General features: G+C 45.0%; 2 protein-coding genes across 13 annotated transcripts in view; one reads left to right on the forward strand and one right to left on the reverse strand.

Moving 5' to 3' along the window:
* The window catches only part of LOC146045897 (tesmin-like), a 144,558-nt gene extending 144,076 nt beyond the window's left edge, over positions 1-482 (reverse strand). For 8 of the 9 annotated variants that reach the window (XM_083165015.1, XM_083165016.1, XM_083165013.1 and 5 more), the window contains exon 1: positions 392-482. The gene's annotated coding sequence lies outside the window, so the exon portion shown is untranslated. Of the gene's footprint in view, positions 1-306 lie in introns of all 9 variants that reach the window. The other variant, XM_083165011.1, reaches the window with a different exon arrangement.
* Positions 417-26,900, forward strand: UBXN1 (UBX domain protein 1). 4 transcript variants are annotated; one of them, XM_083165020.1, is made up of 10 exons: positions 417-548; positions 2,521-2,581; positions 3,858-3,911; positions 3,987-4,090; positions 8,607-8,652; positions 8,939-9,130; positions 10,510-10,561; positions 21,847-21,975; positions 25,020-25,203; positions 26,682-26,900. In XM_083165020.1, exons 2-10 carry the CDS (start codon positions 2,523-2,525, stop codon positions 26,720-26,722), a joined length of 861 nt encoding a protein of 286 aa, XP_083021146.1. In that variant the 5' UTR covers positions 417-548; positions 2,521-2,522; the 3' UTR covers positions 26,723-26,900. The 4 variants fall into 4 exon arrangements, with proteins under 4 accessions (XP_083021146.1, XP_083021145.1, XP_083021148.1 ...); XM_083165019.1 differs by lacking the exon at positions 417-548 and adding an exon at positions 966-1,077; XM_083165022.1 differs by lacking the exon at positions 417-548 and adding an exon at positions 1,019-1,040.

Below are 26,900 nucleotides of genomic sequence, written 5' to 3' on the forward strand. Positions count from 1 at the left end.
GATTGGAAGAACGGCCCGACGATTGTATATATGTGTACCCAGCTTTAGGCTTGTTCCATATCCCCCGATCAAGCACACAAAAAATCCCCCTGGACGCACATCCCATGTGCGTGTGGTAATCATTGCAATCCCAGCATTGGGTGGAATTAAACCACCATCAGAACTGTAACATAATATCGACAACCATGAACTACTGACGACCATGCCTACTTCATGTACGTTCTTATTACACATTAAGAACATCATTTCTGCAAGGCTAATAATAATAACAATAATAACGTCATTAACATATTAATCACTGCTCACTGTGCTACCAATCTGCTACTGGGGTAAAACGACAAATGGAAAACTTTAGAGAAAGATAAATGAGGCGAATGCCATGATAACGCACTCTATGTAAGCGAGTGACGCGCACAGTGACGTCTCTACGGCAACCGCTCCCCGCAACACATTCAGCCGTGATTGTCCCATCCGGCCTTTCGTACACCGGAAGTGCTCACTTCCACCCCTCCCAGCGTGCTGTGTCACGTGATATTCCAGAGCCGCCGGTAAGTGAGATCACGTGACGTCACTGCACACACATCTATCTCTTTATATATATCTATATATATAGATATATCTATAGACATATATAATTTAGTGTGTGGGCATTGTATACTGCGCTTACGTCCTCATAGCCGCGCACACTGCTGCATGTGTTGTACATAGATGTGCTCTCACTGCAATAATTCACTTTGCGCTTTGTTATTACTAGACTGTGTATTTAACGTAACGTAACCCGGGTTTAAGTACATGCGCGCTCACAGGATTGCTGGGCTATGTATCTTCTGAGTGTGTGCCAAGCAGGGTCCTTGTGTTGGTCTCCTCCAGTGAGAGACAGTGGCCATTTCTGTGTGTGTGAGCATCGTATAGAGCTTCCTGTGCTGATTTTGCACCTCCCTGTGGTTTACGTTTAGTTCCCCTGTCAGGGTGCACTGCAAGACCCAGACTTCTATGTCCTGCCCAAACCAGTGTCCCTCGGCTGCTTAATGAATGGCAATGTGAGCAGATTAACTAACAGACACCAAGTAATTGCAGGTTAAACAGTCCAAACCAATACACTAAGGGCCTGATTCAGACTTCACCGCTAATGTGAGAATTTGCAGTGTACTGCGAGGTGAAAGGGAAAGCCTCTGCAAGAGGATTATGTTTACTATCTATATGCATTTTCTGTCATTATTACCATCGCACATGCACGATGCAAACAGTATGCATGCACAATCATTCAATTATCGCTCAATTTGCAAAGTCTCTAATTAGCGGTCATGTCTGAATGAGTCCCTAAATACAAATATTGTCATAGCAATAAAATAAATGTTCCATGACTTCTCTACCCGGGAGAAAGTATGTGCGGTTATATCCCAATCACTATGTCTTTATCTCCCCTGTTCCCCAACTCCGCTGCCTGGGTGTCACTCTTGACTCCTCCCTCTCCTTTGCACCCCACATCCAAGCCCTGGCCCATTCTTGCCGGTTCCAGTTACGCAACATTGCTCGCATCAGGCCCTTTCTCTCACAGAGTGCAACTAAGCTGATCATCCACTCATTGGTCATCTCACGGCTCGACTACTGTAATGCTCTTCTCACTGGCCTCGCTCAATCCCAACTAGCTCCTCTCCAATCTGTCCTCAATGCTGCAGCCAGGCTTATCTTCCTCTCCCGCCGCTCTAACTCTGCTACTCCCCTTCAACAAAATCTGCACTGGCTTCCATTCCCCTACAGAATCCTCTTCAAACACCTCACACTCACATACAGGGCCATCTCTAATTCCATTGCTCCATATATCTCTAACCTCATCTCCATTCATACACCCTCCCGCCCTCTACGGTCAGCTGACTACTGTCATCTCTCCTCCACCCTGATCACTGCTTCCCATGCTAGAGTACAGGACTTTGCCCGTGCTGCACCCCTTCAGTGGAACGCACTCCCTCGCTCCATTAGACTCTCCCCGACCTTGCAAAGCTTCAAACGGGCACTGAAAACTCACCTATTCATCAAAGCGTACCCTTCCACTGCATAAACCAGCTGGTTCTCCGACCCCTTGCCTGTTTACATCCTGCTATCTAACCACCACCCCCTCGCTTGCACCTCTTGTAATCTGTCTGTCTCCCCTTCCTACTAGATTGTAAGCTCCTCCGAGTAGGGCCCTCTTCCCTCCTGTTGTCAAAGCCCACTTCTCTTCACATTTCACTCACAGCTCTCCTTTACTCCAACACTCAGTGACCATCTTCATACTCCTCTCCATCATTGGCCTCAAGCCTCTAGTTGTATGTTGATTGGGTCCTCACTACTTACATTTAAGCTGTAATGTGTATTGAACTGTGGTGCTCTTTATTTGTACTGTATTTTTGTTATTTATTCAATGTTATGCCAAGTTTTGTCTCCCTGTATTGTTCCTTTGTACGGCGCTGCGAAACACTTGTGGCGCCTTATAAATAAAATTATAATAATAATAATAATGTCTGTCTTCTCTTCCTACAGAAATGTCGCAGTGTTCAGCGCTGGATAGCCTCATAGAGATGGGATTTTCCCAAACCAGAGCGTAATGTCTAAACTTTTTAATATCTCTCTAGATCTCTTCATGGTATTCTCCCACTGTGTTTCACACCCTAACCATGGCCATCTACCATTGTAATATTCCTACCAAATGTTCACACACCTATAAATGTGATCTGTGTTTTACCCTAGTGTGGGATTACATTTGTAGTTGGCTCACTGGGGTTTTGCCAATTCAGCATTTCAAAATATATTGTATGCATCATGACTTATTTGTTCTTCATATTTAGTGTTACAGGGCCAAATTTGTCCCCGTTTCCGATGGTAGGGGTATGCACATTTGCAGACCCCCTGTACGAATGCATTTGGCGAGTATCACACGTTTTCTGTAGTGTGTCACGCTTTTTTTGGGTTGTGTGGTTGACCCTTATGGGCCTACCATTCCCCAATGTACCGAAGCTCTCATCCTTTTGGGGAGAGCTTCGGTCCCCTTGAGGGTGACCCCAGGCCACAAGGCGGAGGGAAGCCTAAAGTGGGTCTCTCCAAACCTTTGGGTGCAGAGGACCCACCGTCCTAACCCTTCTGCGGGTTGAGGAAAGCAGGTCTCTCTAAGCTTTGGCGAAGAGGACCCACCGATCCCTTTTTTCCCCCTCTTTGGCCTTATGGCTGAGAGGGGTTAGGGGAAAAATGGGGCCCTTCTTATTTGGGAGAAGGTCCATCGATCGCTCAACCCCCTATGCACGTGTTAAGGCACAGCACTGGTGGTGGGTGCACACCTCGGGCTCCCTGAGTTTCTTTAAATTCAAACTCACGAGGCGTTCGCACTGTGAGGGGAGGGTGTCTCCATGAAAATGACTGGAGGATGAGTCTATGCTTGTTTAAGGGGGGTGGCTGACATCAGTGCCCAACCCCTTTTCATCCATCTCCGGTGGAAATAAAGGTCTGCCCGTTTTTCGTTTGACCATTGAATGACTTTTCAGTCGTGCACCATGCGAGGGGATGTGTAAGCGTACACATCCCCTCACATGCAAATGCAGGGTTTCCCTCTGGGGGTGGGGGGTTTGGGGGTTTACCTGTTTGCTAGGCTGTGATCAAACCCCACCTAGCAAACAGTTCTGATTTGGGCCCATAGTCTATTCCCAACAAGTACTTTTTGGTCTTGGAAGAATGTGCTGCAACTCATAGCTTACTATTGATACATTTCATGGATTGCAGTAATTGTTATTACTTATAGCACATTTTCTATATCCCGCCATTTACAACATACTATTTCCTAATAAGCCTTGATGCCATCTGTTTTATTTTATTTTTTGTTCTAATAGAGAAAAGGCAGTTGCTGCTACTGGAAATCAAGGAATAGAGTCAGCCATGGACTGGTAAGCAGGATAAACTGTGTGTGCATATTAAAGGAAGTTCTTGTACATGATGCCATCTTATTGTGGTTGTTTTAGGCTAATGGAACATGAAGATGACCCTGACTTAGATGAGCCAATTGTATCGGTTCCTAGTGATGCAGCCAGTGGAGAGGATCCGCAAGAAATGGACACAAATGGAGGTCAGAACTGTAAATTCATGATTCACTTGTACATATTGCAGCCATATTTGAGTTCTCTGATAATCACAAGAAAGTAGCCTATGGAACCAGTGACATCACTGAGTGACACTAGGAACCAGTGACATCACTGAGATACCTGATCACATGAGTGACAATCATAAAATGAGTTGCATTTTATCAGCTTCAATAAACTGAAAATTGCTAATCTCTGCCACCTCCTAGAATGCAGTATCACAAGGCTCTGGTTCCTAATGAATTTGTGGACTGTAATCTGAGTCTTAAATTGACTGACAAAATGGCTGCCCACGCAATATTTAGGTAACAATTATTCATCAAACTATATTAATTTAAAACATCAGTGAATACATTTTTGGACCATATCGGCACAAAGTGTTTTTTTGTTTGTTTCGTTTTTTTTTTAACGAATTATGAATTGTACGTTTCATAAATAATTGTTTAGCTCACAGAATTGTGACCCCCATTAGCTCACAGAATTGTTACCCCCATTGTGCAACCAGGGCTGTGCGGTCAGTACACCAAACCTTTAACTCCGAAGCATGTATTGGCGAACGCCCATCTACGAGTTTATGCAAACACAGATTGTGCAAGGACTGAGACACTTTTAGTGTTGTGCATACTATAATTTTGATTGGTGCATCTTTTTATGCCACCATCATTCACACCATCGTATCGGCGGTGCATACACACTGAACGATATTGTTAATGATATCGTTCAGTGATGTCATCGTACATGCAGTCAATTACTGTTTTTTCAAATTGAGATGCATGGACAGATGACAGGGGGGATCATTATTGTCCCTCCGCAGCAGGCATTGTTCATAGCAAACACTGGGCTCAGAAGAACCCAAATGAGCAATAACATTTGGTACTTATGTAGTATCTGGGCTGCCGATTTAGAAATCGGATCGGATCGCATCGCATCGTATCGCATCGCATGCGACCAAATCGTATGCGATGCGATGGTCAAGATTTTTCCATAGGATTCAATGTTAAAATGGTCTGAGTCCATTTTAACATAGAATTCAATGGGAAAAAGGGGTCCTTTTCCTTTCCCCACTATCCAAGTGGGCATGGAGTTGGATATAAACCTGTGGCGAGCGTAGCGAGCCACCGAGCCCGAAGCGTGGCGAGCGTAGCGAGCCCCGCGAGGGGACACAGAATACTTTTTAAGAAATATGCGTCCCCTCGCGGGGCTCGCTTCGCTCGCCACGCTTCGGGCTCGGTGGCTCGCTGCGCTCGCCACGCTATATAAAATCAACTCTATGCCCACTTGGATAGTGGGGAAATGAACAGGACCTTCTTAACATTGAATCCTATGCAACATCGTATCGAATCGCATCGCATCTGATTGTATGCCTTAAGGTAAGGCATACAATCACAAAATCGGCAGCCCAGATACTACATAAGTACCTAACCTTTAAAATATTGCATAGTATTTACTCACCCCAAATGGATAAATCAAAGTGACTGCGGTACTAATTGAGGGACAGAGTACCTGTACCACCAGCAGCACACATGTTAATGCCATTGCTGATATTTAGACGATAAGCTATTATTTGAATCTAGAATTGGTACATTTCTTCTGACTCCCCACCCCCAAATCATCTCTGACTTCATAGCCATGCAACACACTATTTTTTAATTTGCTCCACTGTGTGAGCTGTAGGATGTCATCGTTTTTCTGTGCAAAATTTATATTTGTTTTATTATTCTCAGTTTTCATTCATTTATTGCATGATTATTAAACCACTCCTATAGCGAAGTGGTCCAGATGAGCATTTTCTGGGGATGTTTTTCCAATGAATACCATATGGAACAATAGACCTGAAAATGCTGTATTACCCAATACTGATCCTGGCACTAGAACATGCTTTCTATTCATAAAAGCAGTTGTGTAACCCTGGATAAGAGCCACATACCAGAAGGTAGTGCATGAACTGGTACTGTAATCTGACCTTCACTTTATACTGCTGTATGTTCATAGAGCAGATACCTATGACACAGTATTAATAATCTCTCTGCCTACTGTTATCCCTCATCTGGGTGAGCACTATGGGCTAAAATTGACTGTCTAAACAACACAAGTTTTGTTAGATTGAAAGTGATTTTTCGAGACAAGAAATCCAATCTGCTGTTGATGACACAAGTGTATAGGTGCTCATACACTGTTGCGTTGTCTCGCTGCAGTGTACGGACACCTGATACCCTGCGAGCCACCGGTTCCTTCCCGGTGGCAGGGACACATGCGATCCGTTGTGATGGGTCGCATGCGTCCCTGCTTCGCCATGCTTCGGGCTAGGTGGCTTTCTGCGCTCGCCACACTTTATAAAATCAACTCCACGCCGAAGTGGATAGTGGGGGTATGAACAGGTCGGGAGGACGCATACTGCGTCAACTCGCCACACTTTGGACTGACGTGGATAGTGGGGTGTTTCAGGAACACATTCACACATGTCAGGCAGGTTAAAAATGGTCAATGGTTACCACACAATGTAATAAGCGCCAACACAACACTGCCTGACTACGCTAACTGCGTAACACAGACTGACTACGCTAACTGCGTAAGCTCCAGTTAGGCACAAACGTACACCCGGTCGCAGACACAAGCTGACTACGCTGGCTGCGGGAACACAATGCTGACAGGGACGCTGACTATGCTGACTGCGATGCTGACAGGGACACTACGCTGACTACGTAACTGCCACCGTGAAACTACACAAGTACCTATATTTTTATCAATAGCAATCATTACTTGATTTTCAGGCAAATTAGAAGTACAGAAAGCAAGATCTAACCAATCAGCAGTAGCTTTCAGCAGCCTGAAAATCTATAATCATTATTTGGATAAAAACTTACCCACCTAAAACCCTCACATCAGTACAGCCACTCATCCTTCCATTGATATTGAACATCTGAATATGGAGGATTACCGTAGCTAGTGGATCTCCCGGGGGCTAACCAATTATTCTCGATAGCCTGCACATATGGGGATTCTGCTCCACGTAGTTACATAGTATTTAAGGCTGAATAAAGACTCACGTCCATCCAGTTCAACCTTGGTGTATTAGCTTCATCCCTTGTTATACGTAGTGTATACTGATATATTTAAGGACAGGTTATGATTATTACTTGTACCCCTGTATGTTTTTATCCAATAGATGTTTGTCCAGCCTTATTTTAAACGTATTTATCGTGTCTGCCGACACCACCTCTCCAGGAAGAGAGTTCCATACCTTGGCTGCCCTTACTGTAAAAAAAAGTTTTCTTCTAAAAGAACAAAATCTTCGTTTTTATACATGCTAGTATCCGGTTGGCCTTATTTGTTGCTATATGACATTGAGCACTACACCCCAGTTTGTTATCTATTTGGACTCCTAGGTCCTTTTCAAGTTCTGAATTACCCAATGCCTCCCCGCTTAGGTTATAGCTAAAGCAATTGAAATGTAATCCCTGATAACCAGCCCTAGGAGAACCATTTTGCCACGATAATACATGGGTCCAGAAATGTATCCCATGTAGATGTAGATTTAAAAAATGGGCTATGAATAGATAACCCGATAATGGGCATCAGGCTAAAATCGGGGTAATAGCCCATTTCTGGGGGCCACAAATTAGTGCAATTTTTTGGATTCCCCTCTCTATGGGGGGTATTCAATGTCAGGGGAACGGCTGTCAAGCAAGCTCGACAGCCGTGCCCCTGTCCCGTTCTCGTTTTGCTCTCCTGGAGCTCGGCAGTCGGGATTCAATGTCCCGGCCGCCGAGCGGCGAGAAGGGGGCGTGGCCGCGAGTTGATGATGAAAATAGACGAGCTCCGGCCAGGAGCTCGCCTATTTCCGGCTTTTCTCGGCAGAACGAGCCCGACAGCTTGTGCTGTCAGGCTCGTTCTGCGCAAAACCCCTGTTCAATGCTGTCAGGGAAGACAGCATTGAATAGGGCCCCGCAGACATCTCCCCCGTCGGGAGATGGCTGCGGGTGCACGACAAAGATTGAATACCCCCCTATATCTTACATTTGACAAAGTGCCCATCGTGGCATGAAACGCATTGGAGACTTAAGGAGAGGAGAAGCTATCTTGCCGCTACCCGAAGTACCGATACGCCAACCGCTGACGTCACCAAGCCGCGTCCCGGGACCGAAGCCATTACAGAAGATTCCATCCAGCGGACAGCATTGCGCTGAAGAATACCGCTGCGTCTGTAAGGTTAGGGCAAGTAGGGTCAGCGCAAATTTCTCTTCCTCTCCCACCCTATATCCTCCAAAAGGAGTATAAACATTATTTTACTAACATATTTTATTTCCACAGGTGTCACTCGAAAAAATCACTATAGCGCTCTCTTTTCACCCCCTAAAATGATAACAGATTTCAAGGTGTGGCATACATACTGTATGATACATAATAAGCCTTTCTTGCTGTCTTCTATACCTGTTGGTCCATGAACTTCCTGATAATTATATTTATTTGTATAATATAACACTTGTGTCTCCATTATTAAAGGAAGACAACCCTTAACCGAGGAGGAGAAAGAAAAGCAGACAAAAAGGTGAGTGCCATACTATAATCAGTGTTTATAGCACTGATGGACAGAATACACACGCTGTAATCCCTGAATAGAACGTATGTAACATCCGCTTGATAATTTCAGTGGTGTACCATGTTATGTGAGGGGATAGTTATACAGAGACCTAATATTTTAGTAGTTTAATGCAGAGGTTTAAATCAGAGGTGAAATGCTAAAACAGCGTAAAAAAATGATTGTCAATAGACAATGTTGCAAGGATATTTGAGTCAGATTATTGGAATTAATCTCTAGGACTGTATATTAACAGAATGATGGAACTGATAGCGCAAAAGCAACAAGAACGCGAAGAACGTGAAAAACGAGAAAGAATAGAGCTAGAGAAACAGAGACGGAAACAAGGACAAGAGTTGGCCGCAATCAAACAGAAACTACAAGAACAAGAGATGCAAAAAGCAGCCGAAGAGAGGAGAAAGGAGAAGCAGGAGGAACGGTTGGCCAGGTGGGTTATAATCAGCATAAATGTGCAAATTTAGGAGAAAACAGCTGGTGTAAAAATGTCCACCAAGATTCAGCAGCATTCTCTCTATTGCCATGATGGCAGACAAAACTCCTACATCTAATGTCCCCTTGCTGATCCTCAGCATTGATCTTACACAGACATCCGCTGCAATGTAATAGGTTCTGGTTTGGTCCCAAGTCCAGCAACTGAGACAGAGCTTTCTGACACAGTGCACTATGGGCCTAATTCAGCCTGGATCACAGAATTTGCAGTGGGCTGTGAGCAGAAATCCGCCGCCCAGACAGAAAGAAAAAATGCCCCTTGCAAATTGCGAATGCATTGCAAATATTCATTTGCAGAAATCAAAACTTCAAAGTCCTTCTTTCCATCTGCGCCAGTCTAGGGCTTTCACTAATCTGCTCAAGAACCAGGTTGGAAGTGGTCAGTGACCAACTGCTAATATGCCTGGTCACGCCTGCGTTTTCACAAACACCTCCAGGAAATGCAATGTTTTACCTCTAAACACTGGCAAAAACCTGGTGATGGATGAGAGTAGGGATGGCCATCAACTATCGATGATTATAAATCATTGATGGTTTATGACCGATGTCGAATAGTGTTGCCATCGATGGGGAGAACCAGATGGTTTCCCACCATCGATGTCAAGCTTAAACGAATAGCTTTGTTTTTGCTTTTTCCCCCAAAGTCCCGGGACACAGAGCATAGCTCTGCCCCCGGCACCCGCCAAGCCCCGCCCTCGCATTTTGATTGGCCCACAGACCAGTCAATCAAACAAAATGGATGACCATCGATATGTAAAAACATCTATGGTCATCCATTGCATATTTTGACACTATCGATGGTCAGTTGCACTTTTGCCATTGATGGCAAAGGCAACGATGGCCATCGCTAGATGAGAGCGAATGACAGTTGACCATTTGCTTTGAAATGTTGAAAAAGTGCCAAAACTGTCATTCAGATATTACCAGGCTTTTGTTCCAACCAGTCAGATTTGACAATCTGTAGATGTATGGCCAGATTTACGATAATCTTTCGCTAATTGATCATGAGCATTAGAATGCGGCACATGCACAGTTTTTCAATCTCTTATTACCCCAATTAGTGTACCACAAACCCTCTATATAGACACTGTCGACATACATCACATAACATCCATCCACCATGGGGAGGCATCGAAATTCCTCATGCTGGCCTAGAAGAGGCCGAGTGAAACAGCAGTTGTCTGTTCAGTAAATGGCATTTTCTTTCTCCAGGTAATTTTTTTTTGGGGGGGGGGGGGGGACGGGACTGGTAGGAAGTGCTGCTTCTGGGGTGCAGTTATATATGTGGCTGTAAATGCCTTTTATCCTTCTTTACAGAGAACGCGTTAGAGAGAAAATTGCACGTGATAAAGCAGACAGAGCAAGAAGGGTGAGTGCTATCCATGGAGATTATGTATTTGGCCAGATGTTCCATATGTATGGGAGTAGAGGGCCCACACACGCAGACATTCATAATGGGACATTCAGCATCTAAATAATGGGTTGGAATAAAGCCTGGGTGAGTATCATATGACAAAGTGTGACCTAATATTGGTGCAATAGTTTGTGTGTTTGTGTGTGGGTGTTCCATCCCCCCCCCCCCCCCCCCAATAAATAAAAGTTGGTGATACAGTACCCCCCCTCCCCCATATATAAATGTCGGCGATATAATGTGTCCATCCCCCCAAACATATAAATCTTGGTGGTATAGGGGTCCCCCTATACCATAAATTAAGGGTAAACAATGTCCTTCATTCCGGCTGCAGTGGAACTACACATCCCAGCATGTCCTGACAGCAAAACGGTGGCAGGGTATGGCGGAATATGTAATTCCACAGCAGCTGGTGTACTGCCCATTGCCTACCAATGCCCTAGAGAAATTGTTCACAACTTCTGTTCCCAAGGCACCCTAACAGTCCAGGTTTTAACTGCCATGCTAGAGCACACATACTACTGATGTACTACTTGTACTGGGCTCTAGCATGGACAGCTGTAAAACTTGGACAGTTGGTGTGTCCTGAAGAAAACCAAGTTTGGCACTAGCATGAATTTAGGACATAGGGGGTAGATGTTTCAAACCTCAAGAGAGATAGCGTACCAACCAATCTGCTTATATCATTGAGCTAGAGAAGCTGATTGGGTGGCACATAGCTTTGATAATTGTTCCCCCAAGTCTGGTAAACCATCCAGGTTTGCAGGATAGCCATACTTCAGCACATATTAGTACCTCAGTGTGTTGGTATGAACCACATGCGCTCAATCTTGGACATCCTGCAAACCTGGGCAGTCCTAGAGTTTGGGACTCACTGTCCCAGTGACTCAGACTCATCAGGTGTGAGAGCAGCCAAGACACCCCCCCTTCCCCTCCTCAACTGGGCTCTTGGGGCAGATGGGGCTCCACAGCAGGCGGATGGTGGTCAGCAGCACATCACAGCTCTTCTTACCAATCTCAAAGATGCCCTGCAGCATCATGTCCTTCTGCCCCATGTACCAGGACAGCCATGCACTGCCCGGGGAGTGCTCTTTCGGCTCACCCGGCGCACCGGAGCCATCACTGCCAGAACTCCACTGCTCCCAGTGGTCACTCAGCGGTGTTGGGGTGCCGGGAGGGACTCTGGGTGCTCCCACTCCATGCGCTCACCCGTCGGTAGGAGGCAACTCCGGTGTCTCGAGGGGCAGCGTCATGGGGGCTCCAGGCGGCTTCCGGCTGCCGATAGCTCAGAAGGTCACCACACATGCAGAGATGTGTGGGCCTTCTGAGCAACCATGTTTTGTATCGCGGGGCCATGACTCCCTGTCGCTGTGTGGGCTACACACACACAGCGATAGTCAGCCACTTTCTGAGCGATTATGTAACATCTCTCAGAAAGTGGCTGAATATCGCTCTGTGAGTAGGGCCCATAAGGCTAAACAGCCTGGTGTGCATAAAATTGCTGCTCGTTGTTTTTCATATTTTGTTAATGGAAATAGTAAGATATGAATAGGGATGTGGTTAGCATGTCAGCACTCACTATGTCCCCAGTGAGTATGTCAGCTCAGCATAATAATGCTGGCCACAGGATCCCGATACAAGTTTAACCCTTTGTGTGCCAAGTGAATTAGTCAAAATCTGTGTGAAAATTGCCAAACGAACATTTTTACTTATCGTAATGACCTGTAATGTTTACCTTATATAGGAAATGTAATCCTTTTTTTAGTATTTTTTATTTTTTTACACATGTTTTTTTTTTTTTATATATTCTTTATTTAAATTTTTCAAGTGAAAAAACAAATACAAAATCACATATACAGACAATACGATCCTACAAGCGATTAGATAAGTACATAGATCCATTAGGCAAGTGTATCAGATTTCTTAACAACATTCTCATTTTAGCCTCAATGTGTCTCTAACCATCCTTCGCACTACAACCTATCCTCATAGTATAAAGAAGTATACTGCTCATTCAATGCTGATATATTAGGCCTAACGGATAGGATTCTCCAACCGCAGTACAATGGTGATTAAATGAGAGGATTCGTATGTCTAGAGGGATTGGGGAGGGAACAAATTAACACAACAGGGGAGAGGGGTGGGAGAGTAAAGGGGCCAAATGGTAATTCCCATGGGAAGGGATGGAAGAAAGGAGTGTGATGGTGGTCGGGGGTGCCATAATCTGTCTCAACTTGTGAGGTCATCCCAAGTGTATCTTGAGCATAGGGTCACCTGAATGTGTGATCTCAGAATTAGGAGCATCTTACATCCCCCTGATTTCCGGTAGAGGGGTCAGAATTTACCTGTTCTTTATATTTTACTGATGTTTTAAAATCAATCCACTGTAACCATGTCGACATGTAATCGGTTTGTTTATCTAGAGCATCATAATATATGTCTTCCATGGAGCAATAGAAATCGATTCTGCTGAACCACTCCCCTATTGTTGGTGGTTTCGTATCCCTCCAGTGTGTCGGAACTACTGCTCTGGCGGCATTATTCAGGTGTTTTAGAAGGGATTTTTTGTATTTATATAACGGGATTTTGGAGTGTGAGAGAAGCCAAAAGTCGGGACCCTCTGGAACTTGGTAACCTAATATTATTGAGGAAAGTTGTATAACTTTGCCCCAAAAGGGTCTAAGCTTGTCACAGTCCCACCAAATATGAATCAAGGTGCCCCTTGAATTGTCGCATCTCCAACATAAGTGAGATACCGATGGATAAATTTTGTGAAGAAAATCTGGACACCTGTACCATCTGGTTAAAAGTTTATATTGGGTGTCTATTACCTCAAGACTCGTCGAAATCTTGCCATTACCTCAAAGTGTTTCTCCCAGTCTATTATTATGCCCCTATGAGTTAGGTCCCCATTCCATTTCTCACAAAAGGCAGGGATATCCGGAAAATGGCCCTGTATCAGTAATTTATATATTGCTGAGAGGGCATGTGTAGGCTCAGAGGCCCATGAGCATATCTTTTCAAATTGCGTAGGAGCTTTTTTTAGGGTAACCTCTGGCCTCTTTGAGTGTATAAAATGTCTTATTTGAAAATAAAACCAAGCATCTGATTGAACCAGTTTCTTTTCTGTCATCAAGTCTGTAAAAGCAATGATTTTCCCGCCCGACAGTAAATGAATTATTCTAGTAAGACCCCGCTGTTTCCATCTATTTGCCTGCGGTCCAGAGATTCCAGGTAGGAAGTCTTGGTTCTCGATGAATGGCAACATTAGGGTATTCGTGGACGAGAGGCCCAGCTTGAACCCAAGATTTTTCCATAGAGTCAAGGTGGGCTCAATTGTGGGATGCCTAATTGGGGGGATTGTTGCTAACCAGGGGATAAGATGTAGGTTCGCTGAGGAAGAATACATTTCTAATTCTATCCATTGCTTAGGATTAACATCTACCCTTGACCAATTCAGTACTCTGTGCACGGCTGCAGCCTGATAGTATGCTAACAACATAGGCAGACGTTGTCCCCCTTTGTCCCTGTTATAATATAAATATGAGTGCTTAAATCTAGGTTTCTTGCCGCCCCAGACAAATTGGCTTATAACTCTCTGTGCTTCCCCGATGTATTGCGCCGGAATCCTCAAAGGGATTGCCTGAAAGAGGTACAAGAATCTAGGGAGAATATTCATTTTAATAATATTCATCCTCCCCAACCAAGAGAATTTCTGTGTTGCCCATTGAGCTAATTCACGGCGCATAGTCCGGAGCAGAGGAGTGTAGTTAAGAGCAAAGGCAGATGGCAAGGAGTTTGGTATTTGTATACCTAGGTATTTAATATGAGAAGAGGCCCAATGAAAGGGGAAACTAGGCTTGAGAGAGTCAACAATGTGGCTAGAGAGGGATATATTTAATGCAGTGGACTTTGAATAGTTTATCTTGAAATTAGATAATATTCCATATCTGGAGAACTCCCCCATAATATTCGGTAGGGATACTACTGGATTCGAGACTATCGCTAAGAGATCATCAGCAAATAGAGCTAATCTGTGATCGGTCTTCCCTACCCTTAGGCCCTTTATATTGGAATTCTTCCTAATTGCCCTAGCCAGGGCTTCCATACATAGTACGTATATTAGGGGCGATAAGGGGCAACCCTGTCTCGTCCCATTCGAGATAGAAACTGGAGGCGATAGCGTACCATTTATCCTTATTTGTGCTGTAGGGGAATCATATAGCGCTAAGATCTTTTGTAAGAACTGGCCGTTTAATCCTATATGCCTTAAGGTCATTTCCATAAATTTCCAATCCACTCTATCAAACGCTTTTTCAGCGTCGGTGGATAGGAACATGACTGGGGTGCGAGTTGCCTGGGCGTGTGCTATTATGTCAAAGACTCTTATAGTATTTTCCCTCGCCTCCCTACCCCTCACAAAGCCTACTTGATCTTCGTGTACCACCAAGGGAACTAGGGCTGCCAGACGATTCGCCAATAGTTTCGCGAATAACTTGGTGTCTATGTTAAGTAGGGAGATGGGGCGGTAGCTTGCAGGAAGTGAAGGATCCTTCCCCTCCTTTGGTAATACCGTAATATGGGCAGCAAGAGATTGAGGTGACAAGGGTTGCTCTTTGGATATCATGTTGCAAGCCTGCAGGAAGAGGGGGATGAGCTTCTCTTGAAAAGCTTTATAATAAGTCACCGGGAAGCCATCTGGCCCTGGGCTCTTTCCCGATGGGGTACTTTTTAACACTAATTTTAGTTCTTCCTCTGTGAATGGTTCATTAAGCGAGGCTGTTAAATCTGTTGGTAGAACAGGATATTGGATTTCTGATAGGTATTCCCGTATGTCCCTTTCTAAATTTAATCTTTCTCCCGGATAGTCATCTTTGGTTAGGTTGTATAGGGCAGTATAGTACTTATGAAATATCTGTGCGATTTGCGAGTTACTTGAGTGTATCTGACCCTCAGTATCTTTCATTTCTTTTATATAGGTCAAAGTCCTCTGTGCCCTTAAAGCCCTTGCCAACTGTTTACCAGGTCTATTACCACTTTCTAAACGCTTTCTAAACGCCCTACGTGTGCTCTCATTAAGTAGGCTATTCAGAGCCAGACGGGCCTCCTGTAGTTCCAATAAGGTGTCAGATGTCAGAGAGGATTTATGTACCAATTCTAGGGATCTTATCTTGGTCAATAAGGCTGTCTTACATTCAGCTTTCTTTTTTTTCAGCCATGAACCTAGTTGAATGCATTTTCCACGTATTACGCACTTATGTGCCTCCCAAATTGTAACTGGTGACACCCCTTCAGTCACATTTGTCTCAAGGTAATCCCTTATAGCATCCCCAAGCTGTTTCCTACAATCGTCATCCCTCAAAAACTGTTCATTAAATTTCCAGTTCCACTGTCGAGTGGGAGAACTCTGTATTGATAAGGATAAGGTAATGGGCGCGTGGTCAGATACCACCATCTGCCCTATTGATGCTTCTGTAATCATTTCTAGCGAGCTATGGCCCACACATAAGTAATCTATTCTAGTGTACGATTTATGTGGATGTGAGTAGAAGGTAAAGTCCTTATCCTTAGGGTGTAATAGTCTCCAAGTATCTATCAATTGGAAATCATGTAATATGGATTTAAAACGTCTTATGTCTTTTTGAGAGGTATTATTGGCGGATGCGGTGGAGTCCATCGCAGGATCAATGGCCCAATTGAAATCCCCCCCGGCCACCACAACCCCCCCCAACCTATCTTCTACTAGCTCCATGGCCTCTTTCATGAAGCGTATCTGGCCTTTATTTGGTAAATAGAGATTAGGAAATGAGAAAACCTGATTGGAAATAGTGGCCTTAACCAACAGTCCTCTACCATTTCCTATCTGATACTCTGTGACATCGGAGAGATGAATATTCTTAGAGAACAATATGGCAACACCCTTAGCCTTGGATTCGGAGAAGTTGTTGAAATATCCTACCGGGTAGTGTCTAGAATACAATCTAGGAGCTGTGTCACCTTTAAAATGTGTCTCCTGAAGAAATATAACATCCGCTTTTTCAGTATACATTAAGTGTAATATTTTCGATCTTTTTTCAGGAATGTTGAGACCTCTCGTGTTTAACGATATTATCTTTAGGTTAACCACCATGTTTTGATCTTGAAGCATGTCAGTTTTCCTAGGCCCCCCAGCCAAGGGATGGGAATAGGGGAAGAAGTGGGGAGGGTAAGTACATGGGGAAAAACTGTAACTGTTAAAGGAAAGTTAATATTGCGTAAGCAATAAACCAGAACTTTGAGTATGTGTAACTCTGCATTTCTAGCCATGAGGGACCTGTGTCGTCTCATGGGCTACGGATCTACAGCAGAGCGTAGGGGGTGTGGGGGAGGGCAGGGTGAACCACCTGTCGTATAAAGCATAAAATAAGGTAATAAAACATTGAAACAATTGAATACCTTAGTCTCAACACTAAATACTCTATTATAAGTTCCACCAACAAAACAAGTAGATTTATGTAACATTAGCCTATATTAGTATCAATGCTAAAAGCTTCATCCGGGCCGGCCAGGACGCACAAACTACAAGTAATATGGAAAAGCCGGTTACGGCTCTTTATAACATTATCATCTGTTGTAGGTTTTAAAGCCCAGTAGGGTAAGTACTGGGGGGATCCAACCACCAGGTACTATAAGGCCACAGACCTCATCTGATCATGTGCATCACTGCCAGCCCAGATCGCCACAAACCTCTTCCAACATAGTCATATAGTTACAAGAGAAACATTTCTAGAGTGGGCACCCTTGTTTACCCAGGTAAATTATTTGACTCTATATTAGAATAGAGAATCTCTCTTGTGGTTAGCACATAGTTACGCGTTGGGAGAAGAGGTCCCCGGCATATTCTGCTGGCTCTGTAGCTGGTCCCTCATCCCGCCGCTCGTCGCCACGGGCTGAGGGTTGCTGGGTTTCTTTTTCTTGCCGTGGTGTACCTCTTGCCAGTGTTCCTTGTGTGGTCTTGATCTGGTCGACAGTTCCATCGGGTCCAGCCAGTTAGCCAGCACTGGAGGCTGTATGTCCAGGGCATTGCAAAAAGAGTCCACCCCCTCGGGCTCCTGTAAGATACATGTTTTGCCCTTATGGACAACTTGTATACTTATAGGGAACCCCCATCTGAACTTAATATTTTTCTTCTTAAGATCGTCCGTGAGGGGGCGTAGTAAGCGCCTTTGTTGTAGGGTTGTCCATGATAGATCCTGATAGATCTGGATATCGTGGCCATTGAAAGTAAGACCCGGTGAAAGTCGCGCCGCCCTCAAGATCCCCTCCTTTTCTTGGAAATAGTGTAGTCTACAGATTACGTCCCTTGGTTTCTCAGTTGGAGTTCCTTTGGGTCTTAGGGCTCTGTGTGCTCTATCGAAGACTATTTGGTGCTCTGCGTCTGCCTCTATGAGGTTTTTGAAGATCTTGGACAGGGCGCTCTCAATGTTTTGAGGTAGGATGTCTTCTGGAATACCTCTAATCCTTAGGTTATTCCTCCTCCCGCGATTGTCCATATCATCTAACCTACGGCCCATTTCAGTCAGGGCCCTCGATTGCCGAGACACCAAGTCGTGAATATCTGACATCCGAGTATCTACCTCTTCCGCTTGTTCTTCTAGTAGTACTACTCGATTTGCCAGGTGTTTGAAATCTGTCTTAATAGAGGCAATTTGAGTCTGCATAGACTCCTGGATCCTCTTTTCAGAGGATCGGAGGTCTTCTTGTATCTCTTGCCGTGTGGGGATCTCCTTGAGTTTGGAGAGTATGGAGGTCAGATCTTGCGAGGCCATGTCTCTCTCTTCTGATGGCGCTGTGAGAGGGGGATTCTGTAGGATTTGATCTTCTGGTCGTGAAGGAGGAGAGCGTGGACACGGCGTAGATGGGAGGGAGTCACGAGTTGAGGCACCAAACAAAGAACAAAAAGCTTGAGCTTGTGTTGATCCCGAAGGGGGTCTTCCTTTAGGTTTGTTGTGGCGACGTTTAGTCATGTGTGTCGGGACTGGTAGATCATGTGGTAATATTCCTTCAGCTAAGTCATAACTGATGGGCAGTTTCACGCATGGCCTCCCCCTAGTGGCCTGTTAAAGCAGCATGGTTATTCCTGGAGCATTTTCGTGCTTGAATGAAGCTTTTGAGAGTGGGCCCTTAAGCGTGTGGCCTCCACGGCTCCTGTCACATCATATCAGAGTACCATAAAGTTCCTGTACTGTTTTACTTCAGATCAGTCCAAACACAACAAGCTCTTAGCCGGGTCTGCCGCTTGTGTCCCGGGTGACGCCGGTCCAAGAGTCCCCCCCACTGGGTAGGAGGCGATCAGCAGGTCTCCTGGAGGTCTCCTCTCGTCTTTCGTGGCTCCGATGGACGGCAGGATCACGCGAGTCCCCTGCTCCAAGGGGGTACTAGGCCGCAATCCGCGGGGACCTCTCAGAGAGGTCCCCCGACTCCGCGGCTTTTCCCACTCCCTTCTTAGGGTCCCCCCTAGCTGGAATATGGGGTATGGAGTCTGGATGGCTTCTGGGGTAGAAGATTTAGCGCAGATTCGGTCGCAGCCAAGCAGGAGCTCAAGTAATGCACGTCCTGCTCCTTAAGCAGCCAGGCCACGCCCCCTTTTTACACATGTTTTATTTGAATTTTTATAACAAATGTGAGAGCGGCGCTGGCATTATAAGTGGATATTTTGTACATCTTTCACAGAGATGTTGCCCTCAAAGGGTTAATGGTACTTTCAGCATTTTAGAAGTGTCATTTCATATAAGGTTATTCATCCCATTAAGCAGCATGTTTAAGGGTAGAAGACCCATATAACCCTCTTCTTGGCATCCCAGCATCAGCATTGCCATGTCAGTAGACTTAGGGGTTAATTTACAAGTGTGAGTTTTTGAAAGTGAGAGATGTTGCCCATAGCAACACAGCCAATGCTGATTAGTTGCTATGGGAAACATCTCACACTTCTAAACACTCACACTTTAGTAAATTTAACCCTAAAGGTTGCCCATACACCAAGCCGATTTTGTCCGATTGCGACCAATCGGGCCGTGAAATTAGCCCAAATCGGCTCGGTTTGGTGTCCCCTTAGGTCCGATGCGTGATCCAGTGCGCATTGGACCCGAGGAGGTGGTCGGACCTGCTGGCCTTCCGACCACCCATCCTGGGACCTCCGACGCGGGGGCGGGGTCCAGCCAGCTGGTTGGGGGGCGGGCAGCGGCGTGGGGCGGGCAGCGGTGTTCTGACGCCCTGCGGCTCTGGTCAGCGGTTCTGGCGGATGAGTGAGTAGCGCTATACTCAGCCAATTTGCGTCCGGCCAGTGTTTTCAAATTCAGCAGCGCTTCCCGTGCCGCAGTTTGGCGAATAGCACTACTTACTCAGTTCCCATCTTCTGGACCCGCTGACCAGCGCCGCAGAGGGACTCCGCTGCCCTCCCCCCTCCAGCTCCCCAGGGATATACATGCAATAAATCGCATGTGATTTATTGCATGTATAATTTGGCACATCAATTGCCAAATCATAAGCAGCCTCCCGGGGAGCTGCCGGGCAAACTGGTCCGACTTGTCCTAAAGACAAGTCAGACCCAGTGTATGGGGGATCTTTAGTGTAACATAACGTACCCAAGTCGATTAATGCATAACAACATATGGTACTTGTGTAGTATCACGGCTCCCACGATGGGCATCGTATAGGAAAAAATCGCATGCGATGCCATTTTTCACAGAAATCATTGACATGTGTTAAAATCATGTTAAATGCACCCCAAAGGTCATTTGTCACTGTACCACCCCTACTATGAACGTCAACCCGAAGCGTGGCGAGCGGCGGCGGTACGCGTCCTACGACCTTTTCATACCCCCACTATCCACGTCGGCGTGGAGACGAGAATAGAAAGTGTGGCGAGCGCAGCGAGCCACGAAGCCCGAAGCGTGGCGAGCGGACACGGATAGCTGTGAATCCCGCGAGGGGACACGGATACCTGTGAAGGTATCCGCGTCCGCTCGCCACGCTTCGGGCTCGGTGGTTCGCTGCGCTCGCCACACTTTCTATTCTCAACTCCACGCCGACGTGGATAGTGGGGTATGAAAAGGTCGTAGGACGCTTACCGCCGCCCCTCGCGGGCTCGCTGCGCTCGCCACGCTTCGGGTTGGCGTTGATAGTGGGGGTGGTACAGTGTGAAAAAAGACATTTGGGGTGCATTTAACATGTTTGCTACTAATTTAAATGCATTTGGATGCATTTGTGATCAAAATTGCATGCCATGGCATGCGATGCCATGGCATGCGATTTTTCCAACAAATGCATAAAAACCCCGAAAAAATCGCATCGCATGCCACTACATATGGCATGCTATGGGAGTCGTGAAGGTATACAAGTACCCAACATTTTATTAACTGTCCAGTACAGCTATTATTTATCTGGTTACAGAATGTACCCTGGCGTAAACCGCCTTTTGTTTAAGTTTGTTAATAATCTGTCTTTCCTCTGAACTCCTCCTGTCATTCATTATCATGGTATAATCCTCTTACAATTCAGATTTCTACTGGGGAGAGTCTAGTTGGAACATCAGCAAAATGACAGACAGAAGAAAAAGAGGCAGCCAGCCTGTACACAGAATATAAGCTTTCCCCCTTTCCATAAACAGATTTTATGCTTATGGCTTCATGTCTTCATTTCAAAGAAGAGCATAGGGGGTGATTCATGTTGGCTGTTAAGCAGCGTAAATTCGCAGCTTACTGAGCAGTTAGACGCCGCCTGCCGGGCAAACGAACCCACGCCCCCTTCCACTCACATGCGAGTGTACCGGAGAAAAATTATTTGATGGTCGGCAACCAAGTATTGGCCCACCTGTGTCCCCAGGGGACCGCCCTGCACTTTCATGGGGATGCCCAAAAATGCAGGGCGTTGTTCTGCTCTAGGCCAATGTCCGCCCCCCCTCCCTGTGCTAACGCCTCGGCGCGTGTGACACTCGCTGAAGGAGTTTGCACAGCCTGCACATGCTTATTTTCGCCGGAGCGGATTCGCAGACCTGAAACATCATTCCCCGGGCCGAATTCGGCCAAATGCGAGCCAACCTGAATCACCACCATAGTCTGCATTTGCCTCACCTGCCTAAAACAAAGAGGCATGCCAGTTCTCACAGCTGACTAGTGGAATTATTTCCCTCATGTAGAAATGTTTTCAGTTCTTTATATTTCCAGAACATTTTTCATATAAGGTGTGTTTCATCTTGCTTTCAGTTTGGGGGAGCAGCATCTGAGCCAATCTCTCCTCCAGCAGAATCGCCCGTTCCAGCTTCTACACCCTCCCCATCGTCACCCATACAGGAGCCACCCACTAAGAAAGAGTATGATCAGTGTCGTATACAGGTAAATCCATGTGTGAGGATTTGTGTATGTGCTTACATTCAGAAAATCAGGTTGCCATTGTGTCAATAAAAGACACATCTCATATTTATTAGGTGGCTCTCAGCTGCCTCTGGACCTAGTACTTTCTCCCTAGTGGACAGTACAGACAGATGTTGAAATAAATATAATTTGGGAATCCATTCACAAGGGCGTTTGTACGAAGGAATATTGCCCACCGTGTCCATTATATAGTTTTTTAATTGAGTATTTTTTATTACGTTTTACATGAACATACATAGTATAAGATAAACTTATCATACCAAATGGTGCAAAGCCTTCCATCATAATATGCAACTACATGAAGTGAAAAGAAAGTACAAATATGGATACATTTAATACCTCTACAACAGGAGAGTAACAAACCATCCATCACCTGAAGGCGCCATTCAGGTTGGAGTAAGGATCATCTGTACATTAAAGTGTCGTTAAGCTACTAATAGTAAAGGTAGATAAAATAACATTGCACCGAATCATGTGTCAAGAAGTACTGCAGTCTATCGAAAAAGAAAACCAAAACCCAAAGCAAATCAACCCCCCAAGACTTGCCCAAAGTAAACCTCCTCATAACCCCCCACCCTGTATAACCTAACCCCAATTTAGAAAATACCTGGATCCCCTAAACCTTAATCCCACTAAAGCTATATCTATAGAAGGGAGTAGATTAGTGGCCTTTAGCTAAAACCAAATTGAATCTACATCAGATCTAGGATATAACATTACTATATTGCAAACCCAGCGGCGGCCCCCATGGGAGCAGGTACTACCTCTCCCAGAGAGGGCCCAACTCTGGCTCCAGGCCCCACAGACTCTCCCCCGGCCTCACTGACTCTCCCCGGCCTCACTGACTCTTCCACCCCTGCCATCACCACCACCCACACTGGCTCTCCCTCTAGTCAGGGCCTCTGGCACGCTGCCTCCCTCCCCTCAGCCCCTGGAACTTTAAGTGGTAATGCTGTGAATGGGGACCAGCACAGGACCCAGAGGCCAGGAAGGTTCAGACTGCAGCAAGTACAGTACCATGCAGAGTGCTAGGGCAGCAATTGTGGACCACAGGGACAGTGACTACCGGAGGCATGAAGAGGGGGACAGCACAGGACCCAGAGGCCAGGAAGGTTCAGACTGCAGCAAGTACAGTACCATGCAGAGTGCTAGGGCAGAAATTGTGGACCACAGGGATAGTGGCTACTGGAGGCATCCAGATAGGGGGGCCAGCACAGGACCCAGAGGCCAGAAAGGTTCAGACTGCAGCAAGTACAGTACCATGCAGAGTGCTAGGGCAGAAATTGTGGACCACAGTTACAGTGACTACCGGAGGCATGAAGAGGGGGACAGCACAGGACCCAGAGGCCTGGAAGGTTCAGACTGCAGCAAGTACAGTACCATGCAGAGTGCTAGGGCAGAAATTGTGGACCACAGAGACAGTGACTACCGGAGGCATGAAGAGGGGGACAGCACAGGACCCAGAGGCCAGGAAGGTTCAGACTGCAGCAAGTACAGTACCATGCAGAGTGCTAGGACAGCAATTGTGGACCACAGGGACAGTGACTACCGTAGGAAGCCAGAGAGGGAGACGGCACAGGAGCTCATACAGCAGGCAATGGGGTCAGAGATACAGGCAGGCTAGCTTGCGTTTGGCAGCCAGGGCATACAATGGGATACATAACAAAAATACCTCAAACTGTGTTTCAGATTTTGGACTGACTTTGGATTAGGTTAAAAAAAGAGATAACCCTATATTGTAGGTGTGTGTGATGTTTTGTGATTAAAACCAATAAGTAAAAAAAAAAAAGTGTACAGTTAAGAAAGTTCAACATGAGGCAAGTAGCAAAAATGTTTACAGTCTGTTCTGACTATTTGCGGTGAAGCAGTGAGTCTAATGCGCTTAGAGGGGATGGGATACAAATGCACCTTACCACACCTACAACCTTAATTTTTAAGATTGCTGTGTACTATGAAATCTAAATATATAATTTGTATTTTAATGTACTGGTTTTAATTACTGATGTGTACAGGAGGGACATAATGGAATGAGTTATCAGAGTTGTAAGTGTTCCTTTCTGGAGTACTGCCATGGTATAATAGCTATCATGAGAGTTCTGCAGCACCTTTTCTTCACTCTGTCACAGTGTGATAGTGATGGGTGTGGTCAGGATCCTGACAGTCAGAATAATGACATCACAATCCTAGATGTAAATACTGGCCTTGGGGTTAAGCACTAGGGAGGCAGTTAGGGTTAGGTCGTAGGATATGGGGGTGGGTAGTAGTTAGGGTTAGGCTGCAAGAGGGGGGTTTAGGCTGTGGGAGGCTGAGTTAGGGCTAGGGTAAAAATACTTACTGATGTCGGTATTCTGACAGTCCGGATCCAACTGCTGAGAACTCTTAGCCAACCCAGCCCGTATAGTTGATTAAACCAAAGTTGGAACTAGCCAAGAGTGGATACAGTGCTTTTACCAGCAAGGCATCTGAATAAAGCCATGCAATTGCACAGGAACAGCAGTTTTTAAGATCATGGCTTCAATAGTATTGAAAATGTCTATTCATCTTGAATAGTGTTTTTGAAGAAATCAAATGGTCTGCTTTCATCCCATTTATATAGAATTTAATCCTTTGGGTGCCCAAATTCACTGAGAGTATCTGTAAGAGGATATTCCAATTATGTGCAAGGTTATAGTACGCAAATTGGAAATATTTATGGGTGGAAAACCTTGTTTGTTTTTGATCCCATCTCTTTGAGTGTATAGTCCAAAAACAGATGGCCTAGAAGTAGGGTGCATTTAAAAGAAATGTTATTCATATTGCATGAATAAACCTAATTGTTTTTTCTATAACTAGAACACTTTGGTCTTTATTACAATTTTTGGGTGAATTGTTTGGTGGGTGCCCGTTTTACAGACCTACACACTCCAGTGTTAACTGTAGCGTTTGTTGCTTCCAGTACCCAGCATGTGAGGTACTGGACTGATGAAACATTAAGATGCATGAGTTATGTTCTTCTTTACGGTCAGGTGCGCCTACTTGATGGAACATCGCTATCTCAAACATTTCGTGCTCGAGAGCAGCTGGCTGCTGTCCGCTTGTATGTGGAACTTAATTGGCCTGGAGGCCCGGAAGGACCCTTTAACCTCCTGACCACCTTCCCTCGACGTGTCTTCACAGAAGAGGACATGGAGAAGCCACTGCAAGAACTTGGTGAGTGTCTATCTTTTTTTATTTTATCATTCCCCAGTGTTCCAAATGGGGTTATGGTAGATACAGGTCGAGTATCCCGTATCCGAATATCCGTTATCCGAATTATTCCGAAATACGGACATTCCAGAAAGTGAAAAAATTATTTTTTTTTGCTAAAAACTCACTGGGGACATTTGTAACAGCATCACTGGGGACATGATATGTAACTGGCACTATATATGTGCAAGACAATGATTGCTTGGCATTCAAATTCAGTGCTGAGATAGTACACACATTTTGTTTCACGTTTTGAAACCTTGTTTTTTGAACAATTAAAATATATTTGTGTGTATTTTATGTGGTAATAAAATATATTTGTGTGTATATTATGTGTTTATACAGCATAAATGCAAGATACTTCAAAATACATCATTGAAATATTAAAATATTCCGAAATACGGAATAATCCGTTATCCAAAATTCTCCTGGTCCCGAGCATTTTGGATAAGGGATACTCAACCTGTATGATCATTTATCCACTTTGCTTAAGGGTTTATTAATTAATATACCATGTCTAATAATATATTCAACACTATGGGGATTAGCATAGGCTTTTGCCTTTAGTTACCAGATTTCTGCCTTAAGAGTAGCATGTTTCCTAGGCTGCTTCTAATCTGAGCACATTGCCAGATTTTTTTTTTTGATGGTTAAAACTGTATTGTTTTGTTTTTGACATGGGGGCCAATAGGCTTTTTTTTTTTCCTGTAGGGGCCAATTTTTTTCCCTGTGTTTATCTCATGGTGTGCCTTGGCAATTTTTAAATCTTATTTAGTATGCCACAAGGTAAAAAAGTTGAAATTCACTACTTTAGTCACTAGCAACATTCACAAATCCCTTATGAGCGGGTTCACATCTAGGCATACAGGACATTTCTCTGCCTGCAAAAAATATCCCTAATAAGACATGGCAAGCGACAGATTATCAGGGTGAGCCTATTACCCTCCGGCTAGTAGGAGGGTTCAGAATGATTTACCTATAGTCAAAATTCCAGCCGCTATTGGCTGATGGTCAAAATTCCGACATTTAAAATGACGACAGGTCAAAAAGTAGACTTTTTTGGGTGCCTATGTCAACATAGTTCAACATGGACAACCATATAAGTGTACTCGCTGCACTCGCCATGCTTCGGGCATGGTGCCTCGCTGGCTTGGCACACTATTATATCCCCCCCTCCTCGTCCAGTGGGATTGGAAAGTATGAACAATTCAGTTCAAAGGAAAAAAAATCATGAAAAAACTCATGTTGACTTTTTGACCTGTGGACATTTTAAATGTTGGTATTTTGGCCATGTCAGGATAATGACTGTTGGTATTTTGACCTTCCCTAATAGGGTACCGCTGTGTGTATATGTGCTATGACAGGGATATACAGTTGGCAGAGGCTACAAATACAAGCTGTTTTCTGTTACTCCAGTCTCTAACTACTTGTCCTTTCTGCAGGTCTGGTGCCTTCCGCGGTCATAATTGTTGCCAGAAAATAAAACTGCACCCAAATCTTAATTATGTAACCCAACCAAAAACAGAGGACACCCAAGAATCCAAGACCAACACGAAGGAAAATCCCAGAGACATCTTCTTATGAGGATCACACAGACTGTTGCCCCCACTACCCAAACTGCATATGTATCGCAAGGGAAAATAAATCAGTTGAGATCTTCA

Source organism: Crinia signifera, chromosome 11 (genome assembly GCF_055691185.1).
Source record: "Crinia signifera chromosome 11, ASM5569118v1, whole genome shotgun sequence".
Lineage (NCBI taxonomy): Eukaryota > Metazoa > Chordata > Amphibia > Anura > Myobatrachidae > Crinia > Crinia signifera.